Source organism: Diceros bicornis, chromosome 10 (genome assembly GCF_020826845.1).
Source record: "Diceros bicornis minor isolate mBicDic1 chromosome 10, mDicBic1.mat.cur, whole genome shotgun sequence".
NCBI classification, from domain to species: domain Eukaryota; kingdom Metazoa; phylum Chordata; class Mammalia; order Perissodactyla; family Rhinocerotidae; genus Diceros; species Diceros bicornis.
This window is the reverse complement of record NC_080749.1, coordinates 44,182,339-44,203,022: the sequence shown is the minus strand read 5'-3', so window position 1 is coordinate 44,203,022 and position 20,684 is coordinate 44,182,339. Positions and strand designations below refer to the sequence as shown.

General features: G+C 35.6%; 1 protein-coding gene across 3 annotated transcripts in view; it reads right to left on the bottom strand.

The window, feature by feature from the left end:
* Window positions 1–20,684, bottom strand: part of SLC4A10 (solute carrier family 4 member 10) — a 212,320-nt gene that overhangs the window by 84,956 nt on the left and 106,680 nt on the right. For all 3 annotated transcript variants that reach the window (XM_058549098.1, XM_058549099.1, XM_058549100.1), the window contains 3 exons: window positions 14,657–14,814; window positions 11,497–11,584; window positions 2,849–2,995 (listed from right to left, as the gene is read on the bottom strand). In XM_058549098.1, coding sequence (XP_058405081.1) covers window positions 2,849–2,995; window positions 11,497–11,584; window positions 14,657–14,814 — 393 coding nt within the window. The remainder of the gene's footprint in view (window positions 1–2,848; window positions 2,996–11,496; window positions 11,585–14,656; window positions 14,815–20,684) is intronic.

The window sequence follows — 20,684 nt, the reverse complement described above, 5'->3', positions numbered from 1 at the left end:
TGGTACATTTAGATAAATTGGTACAGGTTTAAAACATGAGAAAAATAGGTTTTGAAATGAACAAAATATATATACCAAGATGATCTTTGCAACTATATATATAGTTGCAAAGGTGTATAAAGGTACAGAAATGAGACAACCTACAACTCAGTTCAAACTTTGGACATGTTAAGTTTTAGAAATCTATAAGACATGCAAGTGGAGACACAGGATAGGCATTTGGATAAATAACTCTCAAGTTCAAGGTGAAAAATAAATTTGGGAGAGGATTTAAAGCTATAAGATTGGATGATATTACCAAGAGAATGAGTGTAGATTGAAGAGAGAAGATGACTAAGGACTGAGCCCTGCATCACTTCAACATAAAGAAATCAGAGAGAAGAGGAGGAATCAGCATAGGAGACTGAGAAGGAATGACCAGTGAGGTACAAGGAAAACCAAGAGAGTGTGGTGTTTTGGGAGCCAAGCAAAGAAAGTATATCAAAGAAAAGGTAGTCACCAACTTTGTCAAATGCTGCTGATCCATAGGCTAAATAAAATGCAGACTGAGAATTGACCATGGGATTTAGCATTGTGAAGATCATTGGTGACCTTCGTGTAAGCAATTTTAGTGAGGTGATGGAGGCAAAAGCCTTACTGGAGTAGGTGTAAGAGAGAACTGGAGAAGAGGAATTGGAGGCAGGTAGTACAGAGAACTCTTCTGTGGCATTTAATGCAAAGGAGAACAAAGAAATGGGTGAGTAGATGGCAGTGTATGCTAATAAAAATGATATAATACAGAACAAAAGAACTGATGATATAGGGGAGAAAGTGGAGAGTTGGTGAAGTAATGTCTTTGAGTAGGTACGAAGATCTAGTGCACAAGTAGAAGGCTGATTTTGGATAATTCATCAATAGCAATACACGGGAAGGCAGAGTATCTGGGTGGATAGGTGTGGTGGAGGAGTCTCTGGAAGTTCTCTTTTGATCATTTCAAATTTATCAGGGAAGTGGAAAGCAAGTCAACATTTGAGAGTGAGGATCAGGAAGGATGGGCTGAAGGTTTGAGGGGAGAAAATAGGTGTGAAATAGTCATCTAGAAAGAATGATTGAACTAGGGAAATACAGTATGATGAACTTGCAACATGAAGGGCCCACTAGAGGTATGTGGCCACAAATTATGTGAGATCAGTCAGTGCAGTTATATGTTTTCCTTCAGCCACACTTAGTTGCATCAAGAGTCTCATAAAAATATTTTTAAAAATACAGAGCTCCCATGTCTCAACTTGCCTCAAAAACATCATTCCTCAAAGGCAGAGTATTTTCAAAAATGCTTGACTTCAGTTTTAATGTTTCAAGAACTAATTGGTATTAATAAGTGACCTTTAAAGTCTCACTCTCAATGTATTACTATTTTCACTGAATTTTTCCAATTAACATCAATTAAAGAGTTCCTTTCTTACTACTTCAGGAAGCATTATATTGTCTTTCCTAATACTGTAAGTACAAAGAAGTATACAAGTACAAAAATAAGACAATCTTTAACCCTTACAATTACTCCCTAAGCAACTTCTTTTATTTTAGTAGTAGATCAACTGAAACTATGTGGCTGCAGTTATAGAATCACAAAATTGTAATTAATGAGAAAAGGAAAGCAAATAATCTTTAATAATTATGAAATGACTTCAGAGTGAAAATATAGAAATGAGACATCAGTATATTTTCCTTAAATTGATAGTGGGATTGAGATGACTTTTTTAAACACTCATGGTTGACAGGTTGACCTGCTCATTTGCCCACCTCTGGCTAATCAGAAAAACTTCTAAGTCCAGGGCTGGGCCAATTAGGCCATCTGTTACATCAACTAGGGCAATAGAATCAGACCAGGCAGGACTCCCCAAACGCAAGGCTGAGTAGATGACACTGGGAGCGTTGTAGGAGGCAGATTCAGTAGGAATAGAAGAGGCAATATGAAGAGTGGGCTTAACAAACATTTGACCATCACACTCAACAAAGTCATGCCTGCAATAAGAAAATGACGCCAAACAATTCCAACAGTATTTCTATCTTTCTCGATTGTATAATGAGTAAAATGCACATTAGATTTTTATAGGCAGAATTTTTACAATTTTCATACTATACACCCACACAAAGGTAATATAAACATAAAAAATTCTTCCTAATCATAAGTGTGATTAGCAGAAATAAGGAGTTTTCTATATAATATGACTAAGTCATGCCTTTGAATTTTCCTAACACTTGTCAATTTCAAAGTAATGTATCAGAATATAGAAAGACAGTAATGGGCTTTTTTCCAAGCTATATTTTACGTCTTTATTATAATTTTCCCCTGGTACACCCTTTTTTAAGGTGGGTCTAAGATCTTTCCAGGCATATGAAACTGTTTGATTTAATAGTGTATCATTAAAACCAATTTCTCAGTGAGGCATGTTGAATAGAATCAAGGAAGACTTTGTAACTTCATGCCTCTGCCTTCCCAGAGGATATAATTAAATCATTTGCACCTTTTTTTTTTTTTTTTTGTGAGGAGATCAGCCCTGAGCTAACATCCGCCAATCCTCCTCTTTTTTTGCTGAGGAAGACGGCCCTGGGCTAACATCGGTGCCTATCTTCCTCCACTTTATATGGGACGCCGCCACAGCATGGCTCACCAAGCAGTACTTCGGTGCGCGCCCGGGATCCGAACCAGCGAACCCCGGGCCGCCGCAGCGGAGCGCGCGCACTTAACCGCTTGCGCCACCGGGCCGGCCCCTCATTTGCACCTTTTTGATGGGTTATACTACTCTAGTACAGGTATTTAAATGACAACAAAATGATGGGAATCAAGAGTATTTTCAAATATACATACCTGGGAAGGAACATTTTTGGGAGGCTCTATTCGAATGCTTGGATCCCATTCTCCAGGAGGGAGAACAGTAACCTGATCCAGAAATTCATCAATTCCTGATACCAAGTCATTACGATCTTTAGCTTTGTAAGCAACATCATGAAATACCTATAGAAGGAAAAGAAGTATCATTTATAGATAAAAAATAATTATAAAATCTTAATGTGTTCAGTGTTTTCATTTCCCAGTTATCTCACATGTGATTATAACAATTTGAAGAAATAGACAGCTCTAACTAAAGAAGTTTTTAATGTAAAATATTATAATTTAGTTTATTCTATGAATGCACACAGATATGCATTTTTCTTAGACTGCTAGAATGAATGTTGAAATTTCCGGAGACAAGAGTAAGGGAAAGGGAAAGGAAGATGAAAGGAAGCTCATTAAACTGGAATTAATGATTCAAGCTTGGCAAAGTTTATTTACATGTGGGTAAATCAAACTTTCTGAAAGAAGCCCTTGCTTAAAAATAGAGAAGAAAATTCATAGAATATATTAGAAATTTTAGCAATATTTATACCCTGGCATACATAAACTAATTATAAAGGTTAATTTTGTCTCAATTTTTAAATAATAATAAGGTTATAAATTAGTATTTTCTGGATATCATATCTACACAGTGTAGGAAGTATATTTCCATTCAAAGTATCAGTTACATTTATATACACAAAGACACACACACAGACACACACACACATGCTGTGGTAGTCATTTAGGCTATTGACAGACACCACAGTTCTTCTAGACACATGGTAGGACTGCATTCCTTGCCTTCTTTGATATTAGGATTCAGCGTGCTCTATTTAGGTGTACATATGTCACTTTCAAACAGAAGTTATGAGCATTGGTCTGTGACTCATCACATTGCCTTTTGTCTGCCATAGTGACTGAGAAAACACAGGTTGAGATCGAGCTTCTATGGGCCTGGGTGCCTGAGTGGCTATGATGAGCAGAGCCCCTCTGCCAGCTTGTGATGGACACACAGCTTGATAGAAATAAATCCTTGTTGTTTTAAGCCATTGAGATTTTAGTTGGTTTTTCCTGCAGCATAATCTAATCTCGTCTGTCTGACATACAGGGGAATGATATACTTAATATAATAAGTGGGGAAAGTAAAAATAAAGATAAATGGGGAAAAACTAATTTACACTAAGCATAATATAAATACATCTGATATTTTTTGTATTTCACATAATATGAAATGGAACAAATATTTGAGGTTTGGGACTACTATATTATTCTTTATGCTGCTCTATATTACAGTGACCAAATATTCCAAAATTTTCAGGAAAGTTGTGCTTTTGAATATTCTATTCTACTTTTAGACCATTGGTTAGTGTCTGGTTTGATACTCAATCTAAACTGCTGAAGAAGTGATAATGATCATTTTCAAAGTCTTTTTTTAACTTTCCAGCTAAGAACGTTTCATAAAGGATCAGTGATATGATAAATATACAGTCTTTGCTTAGGATAATATGAAGACATCAAAGATATATTAACAGTTTAGTTGTAGTTTGAGAGAGAGATTTTTTAAATATTGAAAACATAGATTTCCCTGCCATAAGCCACTGAATTGACGGCTCAGAATATCTGTCCTCTTATAAAATCTTTATAAGGCCATGAGACATAATCTGAATATTTAAGAATTGCAAATGTTCTTAAACCCAGTGAGAGTTTAGCCACTCTACTCTTTCCCTGATCATAGCAACTCTCTTGAAATCTTTCTTGATTTGGTCTCATTTAATTAAAAAAAACAAAAAAAACAAAAAAACAAAAAAAAACAGTTCAAGACGTCACATGATCCTATACCTGCTTTAGACAGACGACTGTCCAAATTCATTCAGAACAGCTGATTTCCTAGGATTTTAAAGTTCCTCAAAGATATAGACACCAAAATTTATTTGATTTTAAATTAAAAACCTTATTTACTATTGATTTCCTATCACCAATTTCCCCAATAACTTAATTACTTTAAATGGCTCTTCTCCCTTCTCACTGTCTAGCTAACCAAATATTCTGATTTCAACATACATCTGACTTCTACGAGAAGCCTGCCCTGATCCCCTCTCAAACAAGATTAGATATCTTGCTAATACTCTCCTAACGCCTTGTCCTTTTTTTGATAGCTTTCACTGTAATTATAATTATTTATTATAATTAGTTATTAATTCTATAATTAGCTGTTTAATACTATTTTTTCTGCTAAAATATAAACTCTGAACATTCATTCAATAAATATTTATCAAAGTACTTAAGTGCTAGGGATACAGCAGTGAACAAAACCAACAAAAATCTATGCCCTCATGGAGCCTACATTCTAATGGGAGGGAAGAGATAGGAAATAAGCAATATCGGTGAATACATATGAATGATGGAAAGTGCTATGAAGAAAAATGAAGCAGGAAAGAGGAACAGGGTATGACTGAGGGATGTTGTAATTTTAAACAGGATGATTAAGGAAGGCCTCAATGAGTAGATATTTCAGCAAAAACCTGAAGGAGGCAAGGATGCAAGCCGTGTAGCTATCAGAAGCAAGAGCTTCCAGGCAGAGAGAATAGCCAGTGCAAAGATTCTCCAGTGAGAGCATGCATGTTATATTTGAGAAGTAGCAAGGAGGCCAATTTCTGGGAAGCAGTGAGCTAAAGGGAGAGTAACAGGAGATAAGGTCTGAGAGGTAAGATGGAAGAGGCAGAAGGACATCTTGTAGGAGTTTGTAGATCATCATAAGAACTTTGACTTTGCCTCTGAAAGAGGTGAGAAGCCATTAGAGGGTCTTGAGTGGAAGAGTGACTGCTCTAGCTATGGTGTTGATAACAGAAGGAAGTGGGGCGAGGGCAGAGAGAACAACTAGGAGTCTACTGCAATAACAGAATAATAATGGTGGTAATGGACCAGGTGATAAGAGTGAAAACCAGGTGAGAAGGGTGAAAACCAGGTGATAGTTGGAAAATGAGAAGTAGTAGGATTCCGGATATGTTGTGAAAGTAGAGCCAGGAGGATTTACTGATAGATTGGATTTGTCTGTGAAAGAAAGAGAGGAGTCCAGATGACTTCAGGGTTGTTCCATGAGGCCAGCCACCTTGTCTTTAATTTCCACCACTATCTCCAAGATATAACAGGCAGTAAACATATATTCATCACAATAACAACATAAAATATGTACTATTATCATTCCCAGTTTGAAGATGAGGAAATTGAGGCAGAGAGAGTTGAGGTTAACCTGCCCAAGATCACACAACTAGAAAGTGCCTTCCCTTCCTTCCTTCCTTCCTCCCTCCCTCTCTTCCTCCCTTCCTTTCTTTCTCTTCTTTTCAAAAGATAGGAGATTCTAGATCATCTTTGTAAGGTGATAGAAATGATATAGTAGGGAGGGAGAAACTGATAATGTAGGAGCCAGAGTGGATAATTAAGGAGCAAAGTTCTCATCAACGCAGTGGGTGGGAAGAAGGAAGGATCCAGAAAAGTAGACTGAGAAAAAGCAGCAGTGAATTAGGAGTAAACTCCAGCAAATGTATTTGTTTTCTTGTTTGTTTTCTTCAAGCCCGCTTTTACTATTTTTGGACCTTTGTTCTTCCATATATTTCTTTTTTTTTTTTTTTTGTGAGGAAGATCAGCCCTGAGCTAACATCCATGCTAATCCTCCTCTTTTTGCTGAGAAAGACCGGCTCTGAGCTAACATCTATTGCCAATCCTCCTCCTTTTTTCTCCCCAAAGCCCCAGTAGGTAGTTGTATGTCATAGTTGCACATCCTTCTAGTTGCTGTATGTGGGACGCGGCCTCAGCATGGCCGGAGAAGCGGCGTGTTGGTGCGTGCCAGGGATCCGAACCCCGGCCGCCAGCAGCTGAGCGCGCACACTTAACCGCTAAGCCACAGGGCCAGCCCCATATATTTCTTAGAATAAGCTTATCAAGCTCCTTGATAAATCCTGTTGGAATTTTGGTGGGAATTGCATTGGTTTCTCTCCCTATATATTGCCTGCCTAGATTGTTGCAATGCCTCTTAAGTGGTCTCTCTGCTTTTGCCTTTGCTCCTCCACAAAGGCTGAATCCAGCAGCCAAGTAATCCATTTAAAATGTAAGATTAATCATGTCATTCCTCTACTCAAAATCTTCCATTTGCCTCCCAACTCAAAATCCTTATGTGACGTACAAATACCCTACACAGACTGGCCCGTTACCTCTCTGACCTCATCGCCTACTGCCCTCTCCCCTTCTCCCTCCTACCCAGCCACGTCATCCTCCTTGCTGTTCCTCATATATTCCTGGCACATTCCCATCTCAAAGCATTTGCCCTTGTTTATCCTTTTGCTTGGAAAGCTGTTCCCTCAGATATCTAAATAGCTTGCTCCCTCTCTTCCTTTAGGTTGTTTGCTGAAATGGCTCTTCAGGAAGGGCTTCCCTGACCACCTGATTTTAACTTGCAACTCTCCCCATCCCACCCACATCTCCCTTCCCTGCTTTCGTGGTTTCCTCCATAGTACTTATCACCATATATCATATATTTTACTTATTTATGTGTTAGTCTGTCTTTCCACTAGATTATTAGCTCAATGAAAGAAAAGGCTTTTGTCCATTTTGTTCACTGATATGTCCCCAGCAACTGCAAGAATGCCTGATGAATAGTCCATATTCAGTAAATATTTGTTGAATGAATTAATGAAGAACAAAGTGAGGAAGGGACTTGTCCTACTAGAGATCAAGGCTTATTCTAGTAAAACTACTATAATTAAGATAGTGATGGCACAGAGGTGGATAATTTTTTTTTGAAAGGTAGGCATTGCTAACCATTGAATAAATGATGGACTAGTCAATGAATGGTACTAAGCCAAGTGATTATCTATATAAAAATGAAATTGGAACTCTACCCACACATCACACACAAAAAGCAATTCTAGGTATACTAAAAACTTAAATATGAGAGATAAAGTATAAAATTCATTGAACATAATATAGAAGGATACATTTATGACCTCGAGGTAAGCAATAATACAAATCTCAAAGATTTAGGGTCAAAACAAAGCACACAACAAATTTTAGTTGTTCTTCATGAGAAAAAAAGAAAGAGAGGTGTCCAATAATGTCAAATGCCAATAAGAGATTAGGTGACATGAGTGGCAAACATAGGATGGTATATTTTGTAAATGGTGACCTTACTGAAAGCAGTTTCAGTAGAATGGTAGGGACAAAAATCAGACTGCAATACGTTAGGAGATGAATGAAGCTAAGATATTCAGGACCAAGTAGAGACCACTCCTTCAGGGCCCTTGATATTGATATTCAGATTCAACCAACACCTCTTCAGCGGTAGATGCCATGTTAAGCAGTAAGGGATGTCATTTTAAGGATGGGGAAAATCTGGACATTTATTTCACATGTATTTCTTAAGTAGCTACTATATGTTGGGCATGTTTGCTGATTGAACAGAAAGAGTCAGTGTTGACTTAAGATCTAGGAGATAGAGACAGAAAATTATTAGCTCAAAAATCCAGAACAAGAAAAAGAAAAACAACGCTACTCTTCTTAGTAATTTTTTTGTTATTGTTTTTGCTTTTGTTTTCATTAAAAAAGGTTATGTTAACATATAATGACTTTATTATTGTTATTTTAAATGAATTCATGAATACATTTTTTTTAAATTCTCAGTTTTAAGTTCTATTATGATAAATATTGACACACGATTTATATAAACAAAAGCTTTTTGAAGTGCTTAATAATTTTTAAGAATGTAAAAGGATCAATACATTGGTAGTAGTACTAACAAACAAAATCATATGATTTATCTCTAGTTATACTCAACAGAAAGGGAGAAAATAGATTATTGGATTGCTTCAAAATAGGCATTGCTAGGATGACTAGCACATTCAATCATTAATTCATTAAAAAAAAAAAAAAAAGATTTATTGAACCCTGACTGAGGGCCAGACACTACACTAAGTCTGAAAACTCAAAAGGAAAAGACAGTCTACCTACAAGGAGTTCCCAGTAGAGAGAAAAAAATCAAACAGAGCTCAGTCAACAAATATTTATTTGAGCAACAGACAAAATCAGGCCACAAAAATGAATATTAAGTGGTAACTGCTCCCATGGAATTTACACAGTTTGATAATGCAATCCAATTCATCATTTTCTTAACCAAAGTAACCTCTATGAATCAACATATTAAATTTTTTTCTTAATGAGTATAATTAATCAATAGCCTTCAAAGCAATTACATAAGCAGAACAATTTTTCTACCAGGGCTTTGAACAATAAAAAACTTTTTTCTCTTTAAGAAGTATTTATTTATTTATTTATTTATTTTTTTTTTTTGATATTCAATGAATGTGCTATTGTAATTCACATGCCCTATTATAATTAACAGCTTTCATCTTTTGGACTAACTTTCTGCTTCTCTACCCCACTGCTCATAGAGAGTTACAAATTGCCCTAAAGCTAAGCTCTAAACTTTCAAGTCTAAAGGATTTGTGTTCGAGCCTTCATTAGACGGCTGATGCTTGTTCCCAAATGAGGTAGTTCTCATTAATCAAGGAAATAGATGGAAGTCCCTTCTCTGCTCTCATTCTAAATCTAAAATGTATAAAACATGGATGTTTCTCTGTTGTTCTACGTGCACTTGACTAGTCTACAAAACTTCGGAAGTGACGTCTTTCTGTTGAGAAAATCTTGACTCCTAATTGGGGAAAGGGAGGATGAGGAAAAGAGATACCTTGAGTATATATGCACCTCCCATGACACAATATGCTCCTCTCACCAGATAACATGTCCCATGCCCTAGAGATATGTTAATGTAATGTCCTAATGTCTTAGATGTGGAAACATAATATAACATGAAACAAATGTGCATGAAAGCGACAGTACTTAAGTTGTGGAACACAAATCACAGTGCCATTTATTTTGCAATACTGTAAAAGTTGCAAAATATTAATTAATATGGAAACACTAAAAGCAAAGATACTATGAGTGTCTTCTCATAGAGAATTCTACTAGAGCAGGTTTGTGGTCCTCATGAAGCTCTTTTTTCACTTTCCTGTCTTCTCCCAGATTTCCTTAATAGAATATGTTACTCGTTATAGTGGATTGAACAGTGTTCTCTCAAAATATATGTCCACCTGAACCTCAGAATGTGAGCTAATTTGGAATAAGTGTCTTTGCAGATGTAATTAAGGTGAAGATCTCAAGATGAGATTATCCTGGATTATGGTGGGCCCTAAGTCCAATGACAGATATGCTTATAAGGGACAGAAAAGGAGAAGCACACACAAACACAGGGAAGAAGGCTTGTGTTTGGAGATGGAAGCTGAGATTGGAATTTTGCTGCCACAAACCAAGGAACACTAGGAGCCACCAGAAACCGGAAGAGACAAGGAAAGATTTTCCCCTAGAGACTTCAGAGAGAATATGGCCCTTCTGACACCTTGACTTCAGACTTCTGGTCCCCCAGAATGTGAGAAAATAAATTACTCTTGTTTTAATCAGTCAGTTTGTGGTATTTTTTTATGGCAGCCATAGGAAACTCATATGCTCATTAAGTTGGTTCTTTCTGAAACTGACGAAAAAAATGTTTTTCTTCTAGCTTTTCTTTTCCTACGTGTAAACATCAATAACTAACTCATATAAAACCATAAAACATAATTTTAACAGATATAATAGAAGAATGTATATCAAACCCCAAACACAAGTTCAAATTTTCAGATTTCATAAACTTAGGAAAAATTATATACAATACTAATTTGCTTTTTTTTATAGATTTTCAGGTATCTGAAGCCATGTATTTCAACAAATATATTATTAAATTATTTAGATGAGATTCTAGAAAATGTATAATCCCATTTGTTATTTACTATTAATTTTGAATTTATGTCCCTTCTGTGATCTTTTGCATCTGCTCTTCTTTAACAATAAAACAATAAAAACAGATTTCCATAAGGTGTTTGGGAAATCAAAAAAACCAGTTATATGATACCACTTTTTATCTTCTTATTTTTATGATCTTATATTTGAGACGTACACCTCTTTAAGAAGCTGATGAAAGCTTTTTCCAGTACGAAAGAAAAATCTACATCTAAATTTTTACATAGAAAAACTTGTGTGCTGTATCAGAGAGATCATGGGCCCCTTGAAATTCATCTACAGCTCCTCTAAAGCTGCAAAAACTCCCAGGTTAACAACATTTTCATTCAGGAAATTTTGTAAAGACAGTTAATAGACGTTGCATGGCTTTTGGGTGTCATGTATACTATTCAGATAAACTGCCATTGTTTTTTCTTGAGACCTTAAAATTATTTTGCCCAAAACAAGATTAGCAATGATATTAACAATGGTGCTCACTTTGGCAGCACGTATAAGGGGAATATTATAAATATTCTAAATGTCACTAAATAATGAATTTTCTTTAGAATTTGAGGCTTTAAAGCATTATATTCATGTATGTGAATTTACTACCCCTTTCGAACAAATTTTTCCAAAGGAAGTTTCATAGTGGAAGCATAGAAGAAGGGCGATTCAATAAAGAGAAATCTGATTCACAGAAAATTATCATGAATACAGGAACTCCAAAAGTTAGGTGTACCTAGTAGGGGGAAATGTTCCCAATGAACTTGAATAAATACCTCATCTGTCATTAAGGTTGCAATTGATCTGCCAATCTCATGGTACTGTTGACCCTTTCCCAGGGGTCCCAGAAGAATGAACAAAAATCTGTAATTAAGAAAAAAACACACGAATGTCTCAAGGTAGAAATATAAAAATAATTTTAGTAGTACAGAATCACTCATCTCAAAGGAATTACTGAAGATGGAGATTTGAATGTAAAACACTTTCATATTTTTTCACAGTTTATTATTATTTTGAAACATTTAACAGTGATTGACTCTTATGCTTAAGATCCTTGAGGATTGGGAACACCTGGTTATTTTGATCTCAGTGTTTCCCCCATTTAGTTACCTGTACAGCCTACACAGTTGTTATTGAGAATTTTAAGGATTCTATAATCTTTAGAAGAGAAAGGTGGGAAAAGTAAAATCTGATTAAACCTTTCTGAATTGGAAGGAAGAGAACTCACTAATATGTAAATTGTAGAACTAGTTCGAAGGGGAAAAAGGTAGTACAGTAGTGTAAACAGAGAACACATGGTCAAAAAAACAGTAGGTGTATGTAAAATTTACATTAAATAAAGAAATTATTATCAGAAATCAAAGATCAGTTAGGCAGAAGAAAATGGGGAGTTAGTGATCTATTAATTCCAATGCTGCAGGAATAAAAATACCAGCTGCACTGTGATATTCCATCTAAATCAGGTTGAAAGTCTGGCAAACTCATCACAACTGGAGCTTTTGAAGAAATCAATACGTGCTCTAACTTTGGAGAACTCGTAGTCGTCCTGTCTCTGAAAAGGTCAATGCTGCAGGGAAATTGTGGAAATTAAAAAATGCGCTATATTCAGTAATATAATTCTACGATGTTAATTTGTTAAATGGTTTATGCTCTTAAGTATGAAGACTAATGGCTTTACAAGGTGTACTGAAATAGTTACTATCATTCTACCCTTCATTTAGTTATAAACTTTAGAGACTGTACATGTTTTTACATGATGCATATATTATACAGTCTTAGAGGATCTGACATTAATTTTTTGTGTCAGTTATAACTGAATCCAAGTCAATTTTTACTATACAGAAATGTCCACTGTACATTTAAAACAGGAATAGTTTAATGTGGTGGCAGATGCTTTATCAACTATAATACTTTCAAGAAATTTCCTAACCTATGTACATCTTGCTATTTTTCAGGTTTCCATTCCATGGGCTATTTATAAAGTCCTAAAAGATTACTTTCTGACATTTCTACTGTGTGTTGCTGTTATATTCATGGTATGCTCTTTTGTCCTCCTAAGGAAGCGTAATTAGGAACCTTGAATAGCTTTCTTTATTCTATTTGTCTAACAAATTTTCTTCCATTTTTCACCTTTCCTAACTAAATGGTCTAGTCTTTTTAATCTCTCCTTATACAGTGGCTCTACTGTGCCCCTAATTTTTCCTCCACTGTTCTCTACACATATTTTGCCATGTCAGTATGAAATGAGGTCACCCAAACCTTGACAGCTTTCAAAGTGAGAATGTATAACCCCATTACAGCTTTTCTCCACTCCTGGGAATTTTTCTTTTCTTTCCTTTGAAATACAGGAACTATCATTGTCATAAATAGCCATCGTTTACTGAGAGTTCATCAGACACCTTCCTAAACAGTGGAACAAGAATGCATCACTTGGAAGACTGAAAAGGAAGTTTACACTACTAAATAATACCTCTACAATTAGTAAGTTTGACATCTTAAATCTGAATCCCAAATTCCCAGAAACACTGAATAGGTTGCAGGTTGTATATATAAAAATATGGTCTTAATCATACAGTCAGATGCCACTTTAACATGCTCAGTTCATCCTCTGCCTTTTTAATAAAAATTGGTATGTATCAGAAGTCTCAGTAGCCCTCCAACAAGATGAACAGACGCTTCTTTCTGCAATCCGAATGGTAAGCAGGTTCCTGCTGCAAATCTGTTCCTTCCACAGACTCAGGCATAGGTATTCGAACACTGAATCCCGTTTCAGTAAGCTGAGCTCTTAACAAAATGAGGCCTCTCCTAATTAAACTATGCCATATTTTTGGAGTATCTTATCCGTAATCAAAGCACAGAGTGATGTAACCTGCTATGTCTTGAGTTAAGCCCAAAGATCCCTAGAGGAAACATATTCTACAAAACCGGTTGCCACAACACCCGAACTTTTACTCATTTTAACTTGGCTAAGGCTTTCATTGTTTGGAAGAGGAAGCACACTAATAGCATCTGAAGCAGTTACAGCATCAAACAAAGGGCATCAGCCATGTGGGAAATGGGGCCCTACATAATATTCAACCATGGGATTAGGATCAGAGTGAAAGGCTGTCTGTATACAGGAATCACATTTGATGGAGGGAGAAGGGAAGAAAACAAGGTCCCCTGGATGAATTGCTAGGAACCTAACATGCTGAAGTCAATATTCTTGTTTTTTTTCCTTCACAATTTTGCCCGCCAACAGTTTTATATCTATAAAATAGAGATAAATGATAAACAACATAATTCAGTTTGTATTATCGCTAAGTTGTTAGTTTTTATGTATTGTTAAATGAAAAACAAGCTTGGGTAATCAAATTAAATTTGCACTTTTGATGTGGATTCAACCACAGTGCCATGATGCTATTACCAATGATTCTTCAGACTGTATGCATGGGAGGCATACTGTGTCTAGGATTGAAATATACAGTACATTAGATCCAGCAGGGACTATCCTAATGATCGCACTTACACGTTAGGCCTACTCATTCAAGCATAAGCCAAGCCTTGGAAACTTTGATCTTTCTGAGTCTGACCACAGTCATATACAGGATCCGCTCTTTAGCGCACAGTCTAATACAATCTTTGAGAAAAGCCTAACACATTATCACTTTTTACCAAAATTGTAAAAAAGGATTTATATGGTGATATAGACCAGATTATACAGAGATGAGGAGCATGCCCTAAAAAACAAAAATAGAAGTTTGAGAGGAAGGAAGAAGAGACAGAGTAATTTTTAAAACACTTTTTCCCCTCCTCCACAAACAAGAAGAAACAATAGTTTTGTGGATTACACATTAGTTTCTAGAAAAAACTCTGAGGAAATTATGTTTACTCCTTGGTTTTTTCCACAAGAAAATGGTTTAAGAAAAATGCAAAAGATGCTCTTATACTTTTTACCTGGTTGGGATTGGGACTTCAGCCAGTCCTTGAAGTAATACCGCTGGGGACAGCCTGACAAACGCAACTACAGTGCGATCCAAGAACTCCAATTCCCCGACTAAGATGTTTGAAGCTTCAGCACCTGGAGGAATCTTTTTCATAAAATGCAGATCAACCTGCGAGCATCACAAAGTAAAATAAGATAAATAAAAATTGGAAAAATTTGCTAAATCATATCCTAGTACAGTGCTTCACATATGGTAATCCATCAATAAATACAGTTTAAATAAATATAGCTTATATAAATATAGTTTAAAGAAATTTTTTAAATAAACATCTCATTTACCCTTTAAAAATAATGTTTTTTTCTTTACTTGTGTATTTTTCTAATTTGCCATCAGTAAGCCAAATACACTAGTTTCTCTACTTAATTTTTTAAAAAGAAGCTTCTTTAGCATCAGCAATCTTGAAATTTGGGGGGGAAAAAGAGCATATGCTCCATTAAATGAATATAACTTAATCATAAATTAATTAGCATTTGCCAATAGATTTAAATATTTTTATAATAAATTATTTTAATTTTGTGCATAATACATCTCAATTAATACTCAAAATATGCCTATTTCAAAGGAAATATAATCATATTTTTCCTTGAAGTATAAATTATGACACTAGTCTTCATTTTTATTCTAGCTATTCTGTATCCTTCACATTTTATACTTGGATTGATCATTCTTCTATTTTAATTTCTCATCAGAGAATTTAGATATGGCAGAGCAAAGAAAACAAGAATAAAAGTATTAACATATGGAGTTGCTGAAGAACCATAGTTGAATTTCTGATATGAGATGTCTATGATTGAAATGAATGCACACAAAACAAAAGTGGTCATTAACAAGAAGAAATGCTTAGAGTAAAAGGTGAAGTCTGAAAAATGAATGTAAAATATTCTTAAGAGTAAAAAACGATTTTTATACACAGGGCCTCAGTGAAAACCAAGCAGTGACTTTAAAGTCAATTTTCCGACTAGAAGAAATTACCCAAGCTGAACAGGTAAAAGAGAAAAGAATTAAAAAGAGTGAGGACAGTCTAAGGGACCTCTGGGACAACATCAAGCACACTAACATCCGTGTTATAGGTGTCCCAGAAGGAGAAGAGCGAGACAAGGGGGCAGAGAATCTATTTCAAGAAATAATAGATGAAAACTTCCCAAACCTAAGGAAGGAAACAGACATCCAGGTACAGGAGGCACAGAGAGCCCCAAACAAGATAAACCCAAAGAGGCCCACACCAAGACACATCATAATCAAAATGTCCAGAATTAAAGATAAAGAGAGAATCCTAAAAGCCGCAAGAGAATGTCAAGTTACATATAAAGGAAACCCCATAAGGCTATCAGCTGACTTCTCAGCAGAAACCTTACAGGCTAGAAGAGAATGGCACGATATATTTAAAGTGCTAAAAGGAAAAAACTTACAGCCAAGAATACTCTACCCAGCAAGGTTATCATTCAAAATGGAAGGAGAGATCAAAATTTTCCCAGATAAGCAAAAATTAAAGGAGTTTGTCACCAAGAAACCAGTGCTACAAGAAATGTTAAAGGGACTGATTTAAGGGGAAAAGAGAAGACCATAAATAGGAAAAATTATTCATTTCCATGATTAGAACGTAATGGATACAAATGTACAAAAAAGAGGTTAGATATGATATCAAAAACATAAAAGGAGGGAGGAGGGGAGTTAAAGAGTACAGCTTTCAGACAGAGGTCAAACTAAAGTGACCATCAATTCTGTATAGAAGAAGTAAGGAACAGAGAAGGACTACTAAAACACTGAGAAAAAAAAAAAAAAAGTTAAAAAATGGCAGTAAGTACATACTTATCAATAGCTACTTTAAACGTCAATGGACTAAATGCTCCAATTAAAAGGCATAGGGTGGCTGACTGGATAAAAAAACAAGACCCATATATATGCTGCATGCAAGAGACACACTTCAGACCTAAAGACACTCACAAACTGAAAGTGAAGGGATGGAAAAAGATACTCCACGCAAATGGCAATGAAAAGAAAGCTGGGGTAGCAGTACTCATATCAGACAAAATAGACTTTAAAACAAAAACTGTAAAAAGAGACAAAGAAGGGCATTACATAATGATCAAGGGAACAATCCAACAAGAGGATATAACACTTGTAAATATCTATACACCCAATGTAGGTGCACCTAAATATATAAAGCAATTATTAACAGACATAAAAACAGAAATAGACAGTAACACAATAATAGTAGGGGACTTTAACTCTCCACTTACACCAACGGATAGATCATCCAAACAGAAGATCAATAAGGAAACATTGGCCTTAAACGACACACTAGAACAGATGGACCTAGTAGATATATACAGAGCATTCCATCCAAAAACTGAAGAATACACGTTCTTTTCAAACGCACATGGGACATTCTCCAGGATTGATCACATATTAGGCCACAAAACAAGTCTCCATAAATTTAAGAAGATTGAAATAATACCAACCATCTTTTCTGACCACAACGGTATGAAACTAGAAATCAACTATAGGAAGAAAATCAGAAAAGCCACAAATACATGGAGATTAAACAAAATGCTACTGAACAACAACTGGGTTAACGAAGAAATCAAAGAAGAAATCAAAAAATACCTGGAGACAAATGAAAATGAAAATACGACATGCCAGAATTTATGGGATACAGCAAAAGCAGTTCTAAGAGGGAAGTTTATAGCGATACAGGCCTATCTCAACAAACAAGAAAAATCTCAAATAAACAATCTAACAATGCACCTAAAGGAACTGGAAAAAGAAGAACAAACAAAGCCCAAAATCAGTAGAAGAAGGGAAATAATAAAAATCAGAGCAGAAATAAATGAAATAGAGACTAAAAAAACAATAGAAAAAATTAATAAAACCAAGAGCTGGTTCTTTGAAAAGATCAACAAAATAGACAAACCTTTAGCTAGACTCACCAAGAAAAAAAGAGAGAAGGCACAAATAAGTAAAATCAGAAACGAAAGCGGAGAGGTTACAATAGACACCTCAGAAATACAAAAGATTATAAGAGAATACTATGAAAAGCTATATGCCAACCAATTCGACAATCTGGAAGAAATGGATAAATTCTTAGAATCATACAACCTTCCAAAACTGGATCAAGAAGAAGTAGAGAATTTGAATAGACCAATCACCAGTAAGGAGATCGAAACAGTAATCAAAAACCTCCCCAAAAATAAAAGTCCAGGACCAGACGGCTTCCCTGGTGAATTCTACCAAACGTTCAAAGAAGACTTAATACCTATCCTTCTCAAACTCTTCCAAAAAATTGAGGAGGGTGGGAAGCTCCCTAACTCATTCTATGAAGCTGACATTACCCTGATACCAAAACCAGACAAGGACAACACAAAAAAAGAAAATTACAGGCCAATATCACTGATGAACATCGATGCGAAAATCCTCAACAAAATACCAGCAAATCGCATACAACAATACATTAAAAAGATTATACACCATGATCAAGTGGGATTTATTCCAGGTATGCAGGGATGGTTTAACATTCGCAAATCAATCAACGTAATACACCACATTAATAAAATGAAGAACAAAAATCACATGATCATCTCAATAGATGCAGAGAAAGTATTCGACAAGATACGGCATCCATTTACGACAAAAACTCTGAATAAAATGGGTATAGAAGGAAAGTACCTCAACATAATAAAGACCATATATGAGAAACCCACAGCTAATATCATCCTCAATGGTGAAAAACTGAAAGCTATCCCTCTAAGAACAGGAATCAGACAAGGATGCCCACTGTCACCACTCCTATTTAACATAGTATTGGAAGTCCTAGCCAGAGCAATCAGGCAAGAGAAAGAAATAAAAGGGATCCAAATTGGAAAGGAAGAAGTGAAACTGTCACTATTTGCAGATGACATGATTTTATATATAGAAAACCCTAAAGAATCCACCAGAAAACTGTTAGAAGTAATAAACGAATATGGTAAAGTTGCAGGATACAAAATTAACATACAAAAATCAGTTGCATTTCTGTACACTAACAACGAAGTAGCAGAAAGAGAAATTAAGAATACCATCCCATTTACAATTGCAACAAAAAGAATAAAGTACCTAGGAATAAACTTAACCAAAGAGGTGAAAGATCTGTACACCGAAAACTATAAAACATTTCTGAAAGAAATTGAAGACACAAAGAAATGGAAAGATACTCCGTGCTCTTGGATTGGAAGAATTAACATAGTTAAGATGTCCATACTTCCTAAAGCCATCTATAGATTCAATGCAATCCCTATTAAAGTTCCAACAACATTTTTCACAGAAATAGAACAAAGAATCCTAAAATTTATATGGAACAACAAAAGACCCCGAATAGCTAAAGGAATCCTGAGAAAAAAGAACAAAGCTGGAGGTATCACACTCCCTGATTTCAAAATATACTACAAAGCTATAGTAATCAAAACAGCATGGTACTGGCACAAAAACAGACACACAGATCAATGGAATAGAATCAAAAGCCCAGAAATAAACCCACACATCTATGGACAGCTAATCTTTGACAAAGGAGCCAAGAACATACAACGGGGAAAAGACAGTCTCTTCAACAAATGGTGTTGGGAAAACTGGATAGCCATATGCAAAAAAATGAAAGTAGACCCTTACCTTACACCATGCACAAAAATTAACTCCAAATGGATTAAAGACTTGAATGTAAGACCTGAAACTATGAAACTTCTAGAAGAAAACATAGGCAGTATGCTCTTCCACATCGGTCTTAGCAACATCTTTTCAAACACCACATCTGACCGGGCAAGAGAAACAATAGAAAAAATAAACAAATGGGACTACATCAAACTAAAAAGCTTCTGCACAGCAAAGGAAACCATCAACAAAACGAAAAGACAACCTAACAATTGGGAGAAGATATTTGCAAACCATACATCTGATAAGGGCTTAATCTCCAAAATATATAAAGAACTCATGCATCTCAACAACAAAAAAACTACCAACCCAATTAAAAAATGGGCAAAAGACCTGAACAGACATTTCTCCAAAGAAGATATACAGATGGCCAACAGACACATGAAAAGATGTTCAAAATCACTAACTATCAGGGAAATGCAAATCAAAACTACAACGAGATATCACCTCACGCCCGTCAGCATGGCTATAATTAACAAGACAGGAAACAATATGTGTTGGAGGGGATGTGGAGAAAAGGGAAGTCTCATACACTGCTGGTGGGAGTGCAAACTGGTGCAGCCACTATGGAAAACAGTATGGAGATTCCTCAAAAAATCAAGGATAGAACTACCATATGATCCAGCTATTCCATTGTTGGGTATTTATCCAAAGAACTTGAAAACACCAATTTGCAAAGGTACATGCACCCCTGTGTTCATTGCAGCATTATTCACAATAGCCAAGACTTGGAAGCAACCTAAGTGCCCATCAAGGGACAAATGGATAAAGAAGATGTGGTATATATACACAATGGAATACTACTCAGCCATAAGAAACGATGAAATCCAGGCATTTGTGACAACATGGATGGACATTGAGGGTATAATGCAAAGTGAAATAAGTCAGAGGGAGAAGGTCAAATACCGTATGATTTCCTTCATTAAGTAGTAGATAATAACAACAATAAACAAACACATAGGGACAGAGATTGGATTGGTGGTTACCAGAGGGGAAGGGGGGAGGGAGGAGGGTGAAAGGGATAATTTGGTACATGTGTGTGGTGATGGGTTGTAATTAGTATTTTGGTGGTGAACATGATGTAGTCCCTGCAGAAATAGAAGTACAATGATGTACACCTGAAATTTTTACAATGTTATAAACCAATAAAAAAAAATAAATAAATAAAGTCAATTTTCCAAGGCCTACCTCTTGTTTCTAATTCATTTGAGTTGCTTTTTACGAAAATCTTTCTGCAGGGAGAATAAAAGTGTACCTGCTGTAGTAATTAGTTTTATGCTCTCATGTTAACAAAATGG